Source organism: Delphinapterus leucas, chromosome 20 (assembly GCF_059928025.1).
Source record: "Delphinapterus leucas isolate spDelLeu-1000000601 "Yukka" chromosome 20, BTC_Dleu_Yukka2, whole genome shotgun sequence".
NCBI classification, from domain to species: Eukaryota; Metazoa; Chordata; class Mammalia; order Artiodactyla; family Monodontidae; genus Delphinapterus; species Delphinapterus leucas.
Genome location: NC_143148.1, coordinates 56,467,770 through 56,484,037, shown reverse-complemented (window position 1 = coordinate 56,484,037; position 16,268 = coordinate 56,467,770). Strand labels below are relative to the sequence as shown.

At 51.7% G+C, this 16,268-nt stretch overlaps 1 protein-coding gene across 1 annotated transcript in view; it reads right to left on the bottom strand.

The window, feature by feature from the left end:
- Positions 1-2,064: 2,064 nt before the first annotated feature.
- Positions 2,065-16,268, bottom strand: part of WFDC1 (WAP four-disulfide core domain 1) — a 29,076-nt gene continuing 14,872 nt past the window's right edge. Inside the window, exons 3-7 of the mRNA XM_022583032.2 lie at positions 12,652-12,735; positions 11,416-11,556; positions 7,058-7,099; positions 5,904-5,976; positions 2,065-4,182 (exon numbers count right to left, since the gene is read on the bottom strand). Coding sequence (XP_022438740.1) covers positions 5,918-5,976; positions 7,058-7,099; positions 11,416-11,556; positions 12,652-12,735 — 326 coding nt within the window. The 3' untranslated portion in view covers positions 2,065-4,182; positions 5,904-5,917. The remainder of the gene's footprint in view (positions 4,183-5,903; positions 5,977-7,057; positions 7,100-11,415; positions 11,557-12,651; positions 12,736-16,268) is intronic.

Below are 16,268 nucleotides of genomic sequence, written 5' to 3'. Positions count from 1 at the left end.
TCCCGCTGTCCCTGAAGCCCAGGTGTGGTCCTGTCCTCCCAAGGTGTGGCCGCTCACTTCTGCCTCAGGGACGAGAACAACAGTAGCAGCGATCGCTTATAGAAGCCGAGCTACGAGCCAGACACTGTTCTGAGACCTGCACACATTTCAACACTTTTACTTCACATCACAGCCCGGAGTATCATCACCCCCTTTTGCAGATGGGTAAACCGAGGCACAGTGACTAACTTGTGCAAGATCACACACCAGTGAGTGGCAGGGCCGGGACTTGAACCCCATCAGCCTAGCACCAAAGCAGCGCCCCCATCCACTCCTCCTGTCTCTCCTGGCAGCCCTCTTCGCCGCAGCTGCTCGGCCGGGATCCTGTCATTGCCAGCAGCACAGCGGACCTCTAGCCCCTGAGGGTCCTTCAACTCCGGTCCAGTGCACTGTCTGCCTTCCTTCCGCCTCTTCACCTGAGGACCCAGGACAGGCCTTTCCGGGTTTCCCGCCTGTTTTCACAACTCTCACCCCCTTCATCCTGCAGCAGGCATGGCGGGCGTCATCCCGCTCCGTCGTGGTAGAAACTGAGTCTCAGAGAGGCTGCGCTCTGTGTCCAGGGGCACACAGCTGCGACCGCCACCGGAACCCGGCTCCAAGTCCAGAGGCCTCTTACGTCCTGGACAACAGGACCTCGGCTCACACTTTAGCTCAGGTGAGCAGCCCTGTCACCTCGTTTCCAAATCAATCAAGTCCAAGGAAGGGCTGTGCCAGCTCCCAAGGGGACGGTGCTCTGGGCTCAAAGCCAAGAAATACAGCTGAGCTCCGGGTACATACCCCAGTGCCTGCAATCACCCATTCATCTGTGTGTCTTCCTCCAGAATGAGGACCCAGGGCAGGGACATAAGGGGGAAAGCCGGTGAGGGCAGGGTGGAGGTTCCACCAGGAAGGGGGCTTGCAAGCCCACCCCTGGGGCTGCGTGATGGAGGGGCAGAGCCCTGGAGTCAGGAGGCGGTGGTTCCAATTCCCACTAGACCATAAACGCCATGCAGGCAGGGACCGTTTCTGTGCTGTTCCTCTCTGTGTCTCAGATGGAAACTAAGACAGGCAGCATATATCATAATAACCCAAGCAGAACATTATATATAATTAAAAGATAAAAGGCACTGCCAACTAAGCTGCTATGATGCTTTCACCTTTCTATTGTAAACTTAGTAAAGACCTCTTTCAGATTTATTTAGACATAGATTTTAATCATGCCTCATTCTTGTGCATACATCAGAAAGAAAATGTTAAGTGACATAAATGGGATAAGGTCTTTCCTAGAAGGTCATCATGCTTGGATCCAACCTTTCCGAATCACTTTTCCACTCAGAGTTGCCAGGGTCCGAGTTTTTCTGCCAACGTGGCCTCTGAATCCCCAAGATTCTGATGACGCAGGATTTCCCAGAAGGCGGTTCCTTGGTTTTTCCTGGAAGTTTCCACCGGGTTGCGTACACCCAGCCTGCATGTTTAAATGTGCTCACGTGCAGGCAATGACGCCTGGTGGTCACGACTAGGACACTTCCCAGCTTCGGGGATGTGGAAAGGTGAAAAAAAACGTGCATCTTGCAATCGCCAAGAAAAGGTGGTTCGTGCTTGGTAAATATTTCTTGATAGATGGAATGTATGAATGAGTGAATGAGTACCCGATGAGTGACTGGGAAAGTTAATTAATTACCCTGAACCTAAGGGAAATGCACCAATGAAACTTACTGATGGATGAAGTGAGATAATTAGAGTCTCGGTATTTGGGCTTAAACAGAGGCACTCAGCTGGGGGCCCATGGACTCTTGGGCCAAGGTAATAATAATAAAGAATGATAACCATACCCGCTGACTGCTCTCTATACACCATCTGTCATAATCCTACCCGGCAACTCTGAAAGGCAGTTACCCTTATCATACCCATTTCACAGAGGAAGAAACTGAGGCTCAGCGAGGGGAAGTGCCTTGCCCAGAATCAGAACCCAGGTTGACCAGCCTCTACTCTCTCCACCCCATCTAGTGGACAGCCCCCCAGAAGTGGGGGTGAGCTCCGCCCTGTCCCCAGGGCCCTCTGCAGATCCGTACAGCAGCAGTGTCCCCTTCTGGGCCTCCACGGCTGGAGGGAATTTGCTTGATGGGTCTCTGGAGCCTGAGCTGTGAGCAGGTCAGACCAGTTTGGAATCCAGACCACTTCCGGGCTGTGTGACTTTGGGTGAGTCCTTTCAGATTTCTGACACCCAAGTTTCTGCTGGTTGTAATTGTTTACCCCTGCCATGTATGGCCAGCCGTGAAGGGGACAGTCTCTTAGACCTCTGGTCCTCGGCCCTGATGGTCTGGCTGTTCATCCCTGCCACCTCCCCGGGAGGGAGCTTCAGCCAACTGCAGGCTCAGGTCCCATCCAGACTAGTGAGATGGACCCTCCAGCACAGACAGATGGGCACTGGGGATTTCATGGGTGACCCACGCTGTGACCCCTGAAATCACGTGTATAAATTCCACAACATGCCTGGAATGGATTGACATAAACCTCAGCATCTGAGACGGAAACCAGATTTGTCTGTGGTCGTACCTGCCATTCTTGGATAAAGGCGTCTTCCTTTTCCATCAACGGGAAGGTCAAAACCTCCCCCAGCCAGTGTGACAAAGGCACACTTTACACAACTTTGACATGAATCGCTTGACTGTTTTTCTCTCACATGTTCCATACACAAAAACAAAGCAGCCATCAAAATAATTCTTGAGCAATGTGAACGCACGGATGCTCAGAAACGACCAAAAAAAAAAAAAAAGGCCCATCGGTCATCAATCTCCACTTTAAGTTGGACTTGGCGTGTTTTCCAAGAGCGTCTGGATGGTATCTGGAGAAAAAGTGTGGATGTGTAGGCCGGGGGAGGACCGTGAGGGGCGGGGCAGGGGTGAGGAGACATGCTTGTTTTTAAAATACGGGCACTCAGGAGTCTCCGCACAAGCCCATCTTGGAATTTGAAAGGTCAAGCCCTGCCAAATGATTGATCATCGATCCCTATCAGTCACCAATGGGGCTGTGTTACATGCCCAATGAATTGAATCATTTCCCCCCAAAGCTGGTGGATGTGTGTGTCCTTTTGGATTGTGTAACAGGTGCCCCCAGGGCTCTGCCCGTGTCCTCTTGGGCCCCCTCCCTGGCAGGGGGTGGGCTGCCCCTGGAATTGACAACCGCTCCTCCAAGGGACAGCCCTCACCCCACCGCTGAGCGGGGCTCGGCTCCCTTGCCTTCTGAAGGGGCCAGCGCCACAGTGGGACTCAAACCCACTTACATCATTTGCAAAATGAACATGCGGGCCCCTTGTTCAACTCTGTTAAACCAAGCACGGGGCCCTTGTGAGCACCTGTATTGGTGCCGCCCCTGGAGCTGGTCCTGGTGGGACACAGGCCGCCTCTGGGACCCCCAGGGGATCTCGCCTCGGGACCGTCTTACATCACCTGGTAAGACCTCTTCTCTTCCTGTCCCACTGCCCCACCCCTCTGCTAGTTCTTCCCAGGAACCTTCCTAATGAATCAAATCCTCCTCCCTCTGCTTCAGAGGGACCCACACTGACACGGTACACGTGTGGCCCAGACAGTGCGGGGGTCCAGAAGCAGAGCTGAGCTGAAACCTCATCCCAGTCACACCCGTCCACCTCCCACTCCCAGGACTCTACGGCTTCAGCACCTCCGATTTAAGATTATCAGGTGGTGAACACTATGAATCACGCGTGAGTAGGTAAGTTCATTTCCATTTTATGATGAGCAAACGTATCTTGAGGACATTTGGGTTGGGTACATGCCTCCAAGAGTCAAACCTGGAAGAAATCTGTACCAGCCAAGACACTGGCATCTGTCTCAGAAAGGGGCTTCATACAGCTCACAGAGGCAGTGACTTCCCATGGTAGATCTGGGGAGCTGCAAGGTCAAGGGGACTGCTAGGTGGGCCTCCTTTCCAGGACAATAAAACAGGGACCCGGAACAGGCGAGTGGCTCCCATGAAGTCACCCTGCCAGGTGGGGCCACCCAGGGGTTGAGAGCCAGGGGTCCTGTCTCCAAGCATCTCTGGGGTCATGCTCTGTTGAGCTGGGCATGACCTCTGGGGGTCAAATCATTTTTTACCCAACGGTTTCTGAGGCTTAGCAGAAAGTGGAGGAATGTTCTTCCAGGTTGGCTGCAAGGGAAGCAAAGAGGGAATGAATATGAACCACTGCTTGGGTTCATATGAACCCAAGAACATGGGGTCAAAAGTGTGTGTCATCTACTTCCTCCACACCCACCAGAAACACCGGAAAGATGCCAGTTTCCACTAAGACTAAATTCTTAACTCACCGCTAAGTCTCTCTAGGTTCCATCTTCCTCTTCCCTTCCTACCTGATTCTGTGTGGATCTTTCTTACAACCTTGGTTGCACGAGAATCTTTTTGCCAGCCTCCAGTTTGTTTTCAGTGAGCGGTGCTCCACGTGGAGATGTATTTTTGATGCATTCATCGGGGGAGTGGGCTCTGTGTCCTCCGCCGCCGCCATCTTGTCTCCCCTCCTATCTTACTTAGTTCCTAACGCATCCCTCCCCATCACTCCCATTTTACAGATGAGGAGACTGAGGCTTGGAGAGTGGAAGCCATTTGCCTAAGGTCACCTTGTGGTGGAGCAGGAATTTAAACCCAGTTCTGGCCGGCTGGTTCTTAAAAGCCATCCCAAATCATCTCTCACTGTCCCTTTCTTTCCCACTGGCCCCAGCACGTCCCTGTGTAAGGTTCACAGACTCAGGTGGGTCAGACCCACTCCAAGAACTGTTCCTGTCATCAGCAGGTAATAGATGTGTTGGCATCAATCCCCATGGACTCTAGATTTTCCTGCAGGACTCACACCTGAGTATTCTGAATCTCAAACCTGATGTTTGCCTTTCAAGGGCGCTGCGGTGGGTGGGGGAATCATCCCCTTTCAAGGGCTTTTGTTTACCAGGCATAGACTTGAGCTATCACAGCGCTGGGTGGGTGTTCAGGTTTTCCTGGCCAAGACCCCTGGACCTTTGCATCCACCTGCATCTCACCTTGAAGAGCATCTGAGAGCAGAGCCTGTGCCTTCCTTACCTGGTCACCTCTGATGCCAGCCTTCCCCACCATCATTCTGTTCCCACCCCAGTGGCCTCCCTGGGGTTCCTCAAAGCAAGATCTTTCCTGCCTCGGGACCTCTGCCCTTTCCGCTCCACCTGCCTGGGTGCCCATGTCCGATCTTGGTTCAGATATCATGGCTCTGCTCACAGCGGCCTTCCTTCCTGGCCCCGACCTGAAGCAGCTCCCTCCTCGCCTGGCTACCCCGCATCACATCACCTGTCTGTCCAGCTTCCTTCACGACACTATTTCAGTCTGGGCCTTTCTTGCTGGTTTACTGGTTACTCAGTTTAGTCTCCTACTAGGATGTAAGCCCCCGAGAGCAGGAGCCCTGATTTATCCACGGCGTCCCCCTAGCACCACGCCTGCACGCTGGAGATTTCCACAAACGACTGCTGAACCTCTGGGCACCCGGTTCGTGCCTGAGAGTTGGCCCCGGATAGCACCGCGTGGCAGAGGGAGGGAGACAGAGGGACCAACTTCATGGGACAGAGGAGGGCTCGTCTGTCTGTTCACAGAGGCATGAAGGCAAAGGAACGTGTAAGTTACAATCCAGTCTGGTCCTTGGATGTAGGGCCACGGGCTATAGAAACTTCCATTTCTGAGCAGGCCCAGAGCTCTCATATGTTCACTTTGAAATTATAAGGGAATTTTCAAATTCTACCCGTAGGTAAAGCCCTACTCTTGCCCTCCCACTGTTCAACTTCGTGATGAAAGCTACCTTGGACACCCGGCTGCCCAAAGCCACCCGCTGTCACTGACCCATCCCGCCTCCCACTTACCTGCTGCCGTTGCTTTATTGAAAGTGCTTCTGCCGTCCTTTCCCGTGCTCTGCCACATTTTTGGAGGCACCCTCTGCGCAAAGAAGTGGGCTGTGTCAGGGAAGGTGTGTCGATTCCTGCTCAGATGCTCACGGCTCACCAGCCAAACCAAGTCCAAACACCGGCGCCCTGGCCCTGCCCCCTCTCCTCCCCCAGAGAGGTCCCCCAGTCTCCACCTGCAGCTGCTCCCCCAGCCCGTGTGGTCTGCCCTCAACTCCTGTCATTTCCCCCCTCCCCCAGCCCCGTGCTCACGGCGCACTCCGGCTGCTGTGATGGCCAAGTTCATTCTACCTCAGGATTTCCACATCTGCTGTCCCTCTGCCCGCTATTTCTTATTCTTTTTTTTTTTTTTGCGGTACGCGGGCCTCTCACTGTTGTGGCCTCTCCCGCTGCGGAGCACAGGCTCCGGACGCGCAGGCTCAGCGGCCATGGCTCACGGGCCCAGCCGCTCACAGCATGTGGGATCTTCCCGGACCAGGGCACGAACCCGCGTCCCCTGCATCGGCAGGCGGACTCTCACCCAGTGCGCCACCAGGGAAGCCCTGTGTACTGTCAATTCTTTAAAAAGATATGGTGGGTGAATGGAAGAATGGATGGATCGATGGATAGCTGGATGGATGACTGGCTGGAGGGATGGTGTCAACCATATTTTCTAATTCCCTCAATGAAAGTAGGAGGAACTTTTGCACGTCTAGTCCCAGGTCCTGATGTTTAGCGTGAAGCTGTGTTTGCTGTAAGCCCCTCTTGCTCACCATCAGACAACAGGGCTTCTACCTTATTTCCCAATCTAATTCCCATTTTGTCCCCTATGAGCCATCCCTGAGCTGCTGCCTCAGTCCCAGCCTGCAGCCTGGAATGGCTCCTGCCCATGTGGAGGACCACACAGGCTAGAGGAGAGATTTTTCACAACAGAAGCATCTTGGCATCCTAGCACCTTACCCCCAACATGACATCTGACAGCATAAAATCAACCACGGAGAATACAGTCATTTTCCTTCATAGCAGCTTCAAACTGTAGTTCTCAGAACAGTCCGTTGGGTTTCTTTTCTTCATCCCAGAAATGCCCACTGCCCTTTTAAGTACCCTCCGCAAAGTAAGAACGGTTCTTCTCTTACCTGGATATTCTTTGTAAAATTTGTGTCGTAAGAATCGCCCATCTGGAAAAGAAGTGAGAGGATTAAACTCCTTTCGGGGAGTTTATAAGGCCAAAACTATTTTCACAACAATGCTAAGAAATTATTTGTGTTTTCCACTCTCATTCTCTCACAGGCGTCCGGTGGAATTTTCCAGAAGCTACAGTGGCGTGTGACACTGCGGCCGATTAAATGCAGAAGCAGAACGACCCAATTCCCACTGTTGATTGTCATCAACCACCTCCTTCCTCAGCCCCAGCCCTGTCACAGCAGTAAAACATTTTCTGGTGGGAGTTGGGGAGATTTCACGCGGGAGAGTGGAGAAGTCTGGCCAGATCACGCAGACGCTTCACTTGGCAACGCGTCTATCGGTAAACGCCCCCCTCCCCCTCTGTGCACCAGTCTCATCTGACTGCTGTAAGGTTAATAAATCGCATTTGTGCGCTTGAAACTAATATTCTATGCCGATCATAGCTCAATCAAAATCATGTTTATGTACTCAGGGGCATCTTGTTTCCTCCTCTTCTGTGGCTATCCTATCATCAGGGTGTCCAGGACCAGCAGTGACGTTTACTGTACAAGGCGACAGAACCAACGGCTGACCCACACCCTCGGGCAGAGAGCTTATCAGCAAGCTCAACCACTACTATTTACCACGATTTTTCCATTTACGGCTATTTTCCGAAGCAAATGGCAAAATTCTTCCAGGCCGGAGGCTCTCCGAAACATTCCTGCTCCTCCCTTCTCCCTGGGGGTGAATTATGGCCCCTGATGCCATGGGCAGGAGACTGTGGTCTGTGCGGAGCCGGACCCCTTCCTCACACCAGGTGTGTTTACCAGAGGTGTCGCTTTTACAAAATTAACCTATGCATTTGAGCCCCTGCTCTGGGCTGTGCCACCTTGTTATCCTTCGCAGGCAGCATCCAGGGAAGTCACTTTGTCAGAGGGAAGAGTCGGGGGTGGGGGGGCTCATCTCCCACATCTCAGTCTTGGATGGTCAGTATCGGAGCAGCATGGAACCCACTCAGAAGATGCACGAGGTGGGGATAAATTAGGAGGTTGGGATTGACATGTACACACGACTATGTATAAAACAGATAACCAACCAGGACCTATTGTATAGCACAGGAAACTCTACTCAATATTTTGTAATAACCTCTAAGGGAAAACAACCTGAAAAGGAACAGATATATATATGAGTGTGTGTGTGTATATCTGAATCACTGTGTTGTACACCTGAAACTAACGTGACATTGGAAATCAATTATACTTCAATAAAGTAAAATAAAATAAAATAAAAAGATGCACTGAGGACCCCGACCCTGCTCTCTGAGAAATCAGATTACTGCTTGTGTTGATGTTCATTTTCCTCTCAAGAAAGACATCAACTCCTCAGACGTCAGGGTCCAGGCTGAACTCAGAGTGGTCCTTGGCCCCCTGTAGCAGCCAGCTCTCAGCAGAGACCTGCATCTTAGGCGTGGGCAGGAGATCTGTAACTTATTCTCAGATAGTCCCCAAAAGTAACTATGTGGATTTATATATAGAGAGAGTGCAGGGTTGGGGGAGAGGCAGAGAGAGCACGATAAAGGAAAGAGTATTTAACAGTTGATGAATTAGGGGGGAGGCTCCAAGGGACTCTCCTTGCCGCTTTTCTGTAAGTCAGAAATTACTTCAGTTCTTCCCTGGTGGCGCAGTGCTTAAGAACCTGCCTGCCAATGCAGGGAACACGGGTTCGAGCTCTGATCTGGGAAGATCCCACATGCCGTGGAGCACCTAAGCCTGTGCGCCACAACTACTGAGCCCGTGCGCCACAACTACTGAAGCCCACGCACCTAGAGCCCGTGCTCTACAACAAGAGAAGCCACTGCAATGAGAAGCCCGTGCACCACTACGAAGACCCAACGCAACCAAAAAATTAAAAAAAATTAAAAAAAGAAATGACCTCAAATATGCAGTTTTTTAAACACTTAAAATCCGAGGCTTCTTGTTTGGTTACCCTGGGACAAGAGTGCTCCTCTATTCCCAGAGACCGTTGCTCCAAGGGAAGTTGTTGGAATTTAAGATGTTTCCAAACTCCTGTACAATTACCAATAATTACTGCTAAGTGACAGCCCTCTGGGGACAAGGCTAGGGGAAATTTCAATTACATTTCTATCTAGAAGGCTCCGATCATTCCTGTGGGTGGGGGAGGACACACACCCATGGGCTTCGGAGCAGGTGGCCAGGCTTGGAATTCTCACTCTGCTCCCTGTTAGGTGTATGCATTGTCTGGGCACGTTTCTGATCTCCAGCCCTCCCTCTTCCGGAAGACAGGTGACAGCTGCGCACATTGGTTGGGGACCTACTATGTGTCGGGCGCTGCCCTAAGCACTTTGTAAGCGTTCTCTCATTCAAGCTTCATCACTAACCCAAGAGGCAATTACTATCGTGACCGTCACTGCTCCATTTTACAGATGAAGAAACTGAGGCTACGAAAGCTTAGCTTAGCTGCCCAAGGTCACCCAGGAAGAACGCCACAGCATTTGAACCCATTTCAGTGGCCTGCAGTCTTAATCACACTCGACACTGCTCCTGGTCATACTTCTGCCTTTGCAGGCTCGCACTGAAGCTTAGGGGAGCGCCCACAAGGGCCTCAATCAACCCCGGGTGTCATCAGTATAGCCACCTGACTGTCTCTTTGTTTATCTCCACCCTTGAAGTGGGTCCTTTTTGAACTGGTTTGGTCCCTCGAAAACGGGTTTGAACCTGTCTGGCTTACTCTGGTCTTGGAGGTCATATAACCGAATGAGTGAGATCAGGAGATGAGAAAGGCCACGTAATTCCAGGCCTTTCCAGTTATAAAAATGACATTTCGGTTCAGAGGACTCCTGACTAACCCCCACCATCCCCAGCTCTTTTGGAAAAAGCTGCTCCTTCCAGCAGGTTCCTACAGGCTGGCCTGTTCTTGGGGTTGTATGTCCGAAGGACTGCGTATCCAGTCCACCTGCGTACTCCGTCCACTGTGGTGTCTACAGACAGCAGTGGTGCCAACAGAAGGGATTCGGTTCTGTGCTTGAGAAACTACAGACGTGGTTTATTTACATGGATTAACTCACTGGCTCCTCAAAGAGTCCATGAAGTAGCTTAACTACTATTAGCCCTGTTTACATATAAGGAAAGCGAGGCCTGAAAAGGTTGGGCGATTTGCCACACACAGCAGCAAGGGGCCAAGTGGCCGCTGGAACCGTGGCTGTCTGGCTGGAGAACCTACTCATAACCCTAAATAGCAAGTGGAATGTAGGAGAAATCTCAGATTCCTGGTTGGTTCCAATCCTTTTATAAGTAATTTTTTTCAAAGCTCAGAATTCCAGGAACCAGGATTCCTGAGACAGTTCCATGTCTCATAATTTTATTACTTGCAATGATGCTGACGCTAAATGCATAACAGATTTAACATCTATGTCTTTCTTGAAACACCTCAGAGAAATAAATTCTCAAATGAGGAAAAAGAAATGCTTTGGCAGATAACGCATGTGATGGGTTCTCTGGGCCAGTAAGGTCGCTGTGATTATCCTCGATTTTGACCGAGGTGCTATCCTCAGCTATTAGGACTAAGAGATGTTAAAGTGGGGATGTGGGCCCTGGAGGGTATGGTCTCAAAGTTCCAATAAGCTCATCTTTGACATGGTTACCCTCCATCTCCCTGAAGTTCCCGATTCTTCATTTGCCACACATTTCTGGCAAATTCCATGCCTAACCTCTCCACCTTACACCTTGCATGAGGCAGGAGTGGCTTTTAGGTACCCTCAGCAGCCCCTCCTCTGCCGTCCTTGCCCCCCTGGGGAAAAGTATGCAAACTAAAGCCACACTATTCATGCCCTTCACTGAACTATTTATTGCCTTGTCTCCAAAGACAAATACTAATTAAGTCACACTGAACAGTGCTAGCAGAGATAAGTTAAGGGTTCTCAGACAATACAAATTCTGTGCAGTTTAAAATGGATAGATAGATAGATACAAATTATCCAACTTTTACTGAGCACCTTTAGTCTCTGCTCTGGCATCACACGTATGATTTCAATTAATCCCCATAACCCAGCATGAAGTGGCCCCATTTTACAGATAAGAAAACCGAGGCTCAGAGATTTGAAACAACTGACCACAAGGTCAGCCAGGCAGGAGGTGGCCAAGCTGGGGTTTGCCCACATCCTGCTCAGATGAGGAGGGAGAAGGTGCAGAGGAGCAGGGCAGAGGGGGACAGGAGGAGGGCGGCCAGGCTCAGGGGCGGGGGCTTCCTTTGGGACGGGTCTCCCGTGGGGGGTTCCGGGGAGAGTGGGGTGGGGCTCGGTGTCCACACTCACCTGCCGGCCGGCGCTGCTTGACACACTGCCCGCTGTTGGGGATGCCCTCAGCCAGGTCACCCGGGCTCAGGATGTGGCACTCATAGCCTGAGGGGCAGAGGAGTGGCTCGGCCCCATCCTCTGTGGTGCTGCAGGCCTCTGCTGCGGGGGACACACACGCGGGGGGCTCAGGGGTGGCCCCCATGGGGGCAGAGGGGCCGCCTCTCATCGGTACCCCAGATTCCACGCTGTGCCTGGGGTCTCTGCACACACACATGCACACGGGGGCAGCCCAGAGTCACATGATCCCAAACATGCCCTCGCATGCATGCATCGTGACATGCATATTGGGTTGGCCAAAAAGTTCGTTCGGTTAGCGATTGCGTTGCTCAAGAAAAGTTCTTTGTGAAAATGAAAAACGTCAATTTTTACTTAAAACCGAGTGAACGTTTTGGCCAACCCACTACATGTATGTTCATCCCCACACAATGAAACACATATGCTCGTGCTTATAATCACACGTACATACATGTTTACCCACCAAAATCCTATACACACACGTCACATACACACATTTTCACCGTCCCACAAGTCCTAACACAAGCATACACACACACACACAGCCATATCCACACCCACATTCACATGCACACAAATCCTGCACACACACACACACACCCCTACAGTCGCACACATCTGCACAAACACGGACGCACAAGTTCTCAGACACACGGCCACAAGCACAGCCAGCTGGCTTCACGCACAGCCGCACACCCTGACAGACACGGTCACGCACTCGGATGTATGTAGGGTCACAAGCACAGCTGCACAAACGCAAAGGTGCTCCCTCACAGCCGCATCCCCACAGTGGTCCAGGCCCCTGGGCCTGCCTGCCATTCCTTTCAGAAACTGTTCTCCACCCACCCCGGAAGGAGGCCTCGTCAGCAGGGAACACCCCTTATGGTGACTTGAGGGATCTGAAAACCCCAAGCCCCCTCCCTCTGAATTCTCCACCCAGGGAGGAGGCCCCATTGCCAGGGACAGTCAAACCCCACACTGTTCTGCGGATTCTGAGAGCCTGGCCAAGCCCCAGCCACCCCCTTCCGTGTCGGGGTGGGGAGGGTCCAAGCGGGCCAGGTATTAGAGGACAGGCAGCCTGCCGGAGCAGAGGCTAACCCTGGTTCTCAGTTTTCTGGGGGCACCTGAGAAGGGGGGACCCTGGCTCTGCTGTCGGGTTGGGCATCACCCTGCAGGTACCTTGCAATGCCTCCTCAGGGCCGTCCAGGAGCCAGCCGTTGCCCCCAAGCCATCGAGGTTTCGGCTGCACTAGCCAGTCTAAAACTGACAAGATAATAGATGGTTAAATTGAGGCCCTCCTCAGGCAGCTGAGAAATGCCCCAGCCTCTGGGGATGGGGAGCCTACATCTCATGATGAAACACAGAGCCTCCCCGCAGGAGAAACAACTCAGTTCCCCAGCAAAAGTTCATCCCTTCCTTTTCGTAACAGAACTCCTGAGTTTCAGCTAGGCACTGGCTGGCCAAGCTGGAGACTACATTTCCCAGCCTCCCATGCAGCAAGGTGTGCCATGTGACTGAGTTCTGGCCAATTGGATATGAGCAGAAGTAACCACGCCACATCCCAGCTTTCACTGGTATGGTTACCTGTCGGCTCCCCTCCCTCTCTCTTTCCAGCTTCCTGCAGACTGGGAGCCACCACGTGGAGCAACGAGACAGAGGGAACCTGGGTCCCTGGGTGACTGGAGCGGAGCCACCTGCCTGTCATGGACCACCTGTCGACTCCGGCCTTTTAACCGAGGGAGAAGTAAATGTCTAATAGGTTGGGCCCCTGAGTTTGTGGGTCTTTTTGTTACAGCATCATGGCCTGTTCTCTAACCAACACATTTTTAACAGGAAGAGTGACCATGTAGTAGACTGGAAGGTCTTCAAAACCCCAAACAGGGATTGAAAACCCAAATGCCTCTGGGGACAGATAGGTAACATAAAGGAGGAAGGTAGGCTGGGTAGGATCACGGCCAACAGGAGAGTGTTCCTGCCTCAGTGGGTCAGCGGCTGGTCAGCTCTGGCCAGCTGTTCTCAGTGTTCCTAGAGCTTCTGGGTGGTTTTTGTGTGTGTGTGTTTTAAACTTTAGGTCTGTATTTTAAAAAATATAAACTCTTGGTTTTAAATGTTGGCAAATAATTTTTTTTAATTTTAAGTACTTTGGAGATTAAATAAAACTGGTCTGGGATCACATTCGTTTATGACCCCTGCTTTAGTCTGACTCCAAAATAAAGACATTGATGTGCTGTCCAGTGCCTTTGAAAGTACCTAGATAGGGATTGGTAAAGATACCAGTTAGCTTTTTCTTTAAAAGAGCACGATATGGTTATAAGATGGTTGCTCTCAGTGTGGAAATGGAAACAGCAGAACCAGCAGTTTACAACTTCCAAACGAGAGGGGTGAGACATGGTTCCAGAGCCTCTGTTTCCAATCTTCTAGTTCTTCCCTCCTTTTCCCCACTGCCTCGGACTTAATGTTAGAAAATGTATTTTCAATGTTATTTTTTACTAAACAGGAAATGTATTAATTTTTCCTGTACAGGGAAATGTACACATTTTGCTATACTTTTGGGAATACTGAAATTTGGCCAAGGTCTCCCATCAATATGCAGTCCCTAAAGGCTTGGAGGCCCAGGGTCTCACCTCTCTGCTCCCCAACTAGAACTTCCTGGGACCACCTGCTAAATAAACTCCCCTCACTCAAGACCTTATCTCGGGGTCTGCTTTGGAGGAAACCCACAGGCTGCCTGCAAGGAAGTGTGTAAGCTGCTTAGAACAGGGCCTGGTGCATTTCAAGTCATGTTAAATGTGTGGTTCTCAATCTGGAGCAATTCTGCTCCCCCCCCCCCAGGAAACATCTAGTAAAGTCTAGAGATACTTTTGGTTGTCCCAGTGTGGGGTGGGGGCACCACTGCCACCTAGTGGGTGGAGGCCAGGGATGCTGCTCAAAATTCTACACTGCCCAGGTCAGCGCCCCACTGCCCACCCCAACTAGAATTATCCAAGCCCAAACGTCAAGAGTGCCAAGGGTGAGGAACCTTGTTCTAGATATTATTATCATAATTCTTATTATGACTGACTAATATTTTGTCGGCCCTTCCTGTTGGCCAGTGAAAGCTAGGCCTTCGTTGATTCATCCATTCTTCACTGAGTACCTTTTATGAGTCCAGAGACTATTTCAGGTAGTGGGGATACAGCAGTGAATGAAACAAACCAAACCTCCTGCCTCATGGGGCTGACCTTCAAGTCAGGGGAATGGTCAGGAAACAAATGAAACACAATATTCTAGACTGGGCTATAAAGAAAGCTTAAGCCAGAAGGCAGTTAGCTATGGCCAGAGGAAAGATCACCATTTAGAGAGGGAAACTTCCCTGAGAAAGTGCCCACCTCTGCCTGAGATCTGAAGGAGGTGAGGAAGTGAGCTGTGTGGGCGTCTGGGGGAAGGATGTTCTGGGCGGTGAGGGATCCCACAAATGAGCCTGGGGCCCCGTATCCCTACACTCAGAGCCTAAGGCAGTGGACACTTCTCCACAGTCAGAAGACTAAATGGAAATGCCAGCTCTGCCTGCTGTGTGACTTTGGGCAACGTACTCAGCTTCTCTGAGCTCCCGTGTCTTCAGCTGTAAAACAGGGCTGAGAGTGGTCTCTCCACCCCATGGGACTGTGTGAGCATTAAATGAGATGGTGTAAGGAAAGGCTATTTGGAATGTCATGGACAGTTGTACGGTTTGTGCACTGCTCAGAAGCACCTGTTCTAGGCAGCAAGTAAGGCTGGAGTCCCTATGCCCTGTCTCAGTCCAAAGGAAGGGGCACCTTTTTGACTTGTCCAACCAGATGGGCATACTTTTACGTGCTTCCTCCAAGAGGAAGGGGTGCCATTTTGTCTTTTTCATAAAAGGCCCTGTGGGAGCCAGCGTGGCCACGAGGCAGTACTCAAGGGCACCACAGACTGTAATTATGAGCATTACTAAGGGTGCCGAGTCCCTTGTCGTCGCTGTGACCTCACCCCAAAGAGAACTGAGTGTGTTCGTTCTTACCTTGGCCTTGAGGAGGGGGTAGTAATGAAGGCCCAGGGGACCACAGCCTCTGGCCAAAAGTGCAGTCCTAACGGGCTGCTGTCCTCCAGAGGCTCAGCCCCTGGAGGCTGGGAGCGGGGGAAACTTTTAGGGCACCTTTTCTCCACTCAGCTGCCCATAATCAGCCCCATCCTGTATTCCCCCCAGGCTCCCTTCCCTCCCCTCCCAAACCTCTCCAGAAAGGATCTGAAACTCCTTCGCTCCACAGATGAACCCCTGAGGCCTGTGTCTCCCAAAGAGATTCCCCGTTCAGATCAACAAACATCCTACTGAGTCTGTGCTCCTAGCCGGAGGCGGGGCTGAGCACTTCCGGATGCGGCGCTCCGCGTGAGCTGCCCATTCTCCTTTCAGCCCTGCTTTACAAGTGCAGGTTTAAGTTGGTGACCAGCTAGCCAGTGGATTTGATTGAACCCAGGAGTCTGCATGCCCACCTGGATCGCTAAGGTGTCAGATCTCCATCTCAAATACCCCCAGGGCCAGGCGTCATGAGTGAAGTGGGCCTTATGGGGTCCCTGGAAACCTGGAGGCCGCCCCCGCTGCCATCTAGGGGCACCTGAGGCTCCAGCAGATGGTGGCCCAGGGAATGCGGTCCAGTATTTTTAAGAAAAGCTGGAGGACTTCCGTGGTGGCGCAGTGCTTAAGAATCCGCCTGCCAATGCAGGGCACACAGGTTCGACCCCTGGTCCGGGAAGATCGCACAGGAGGCGGAGCAACTAAGCCCACGCCCTAGAGACCCTGT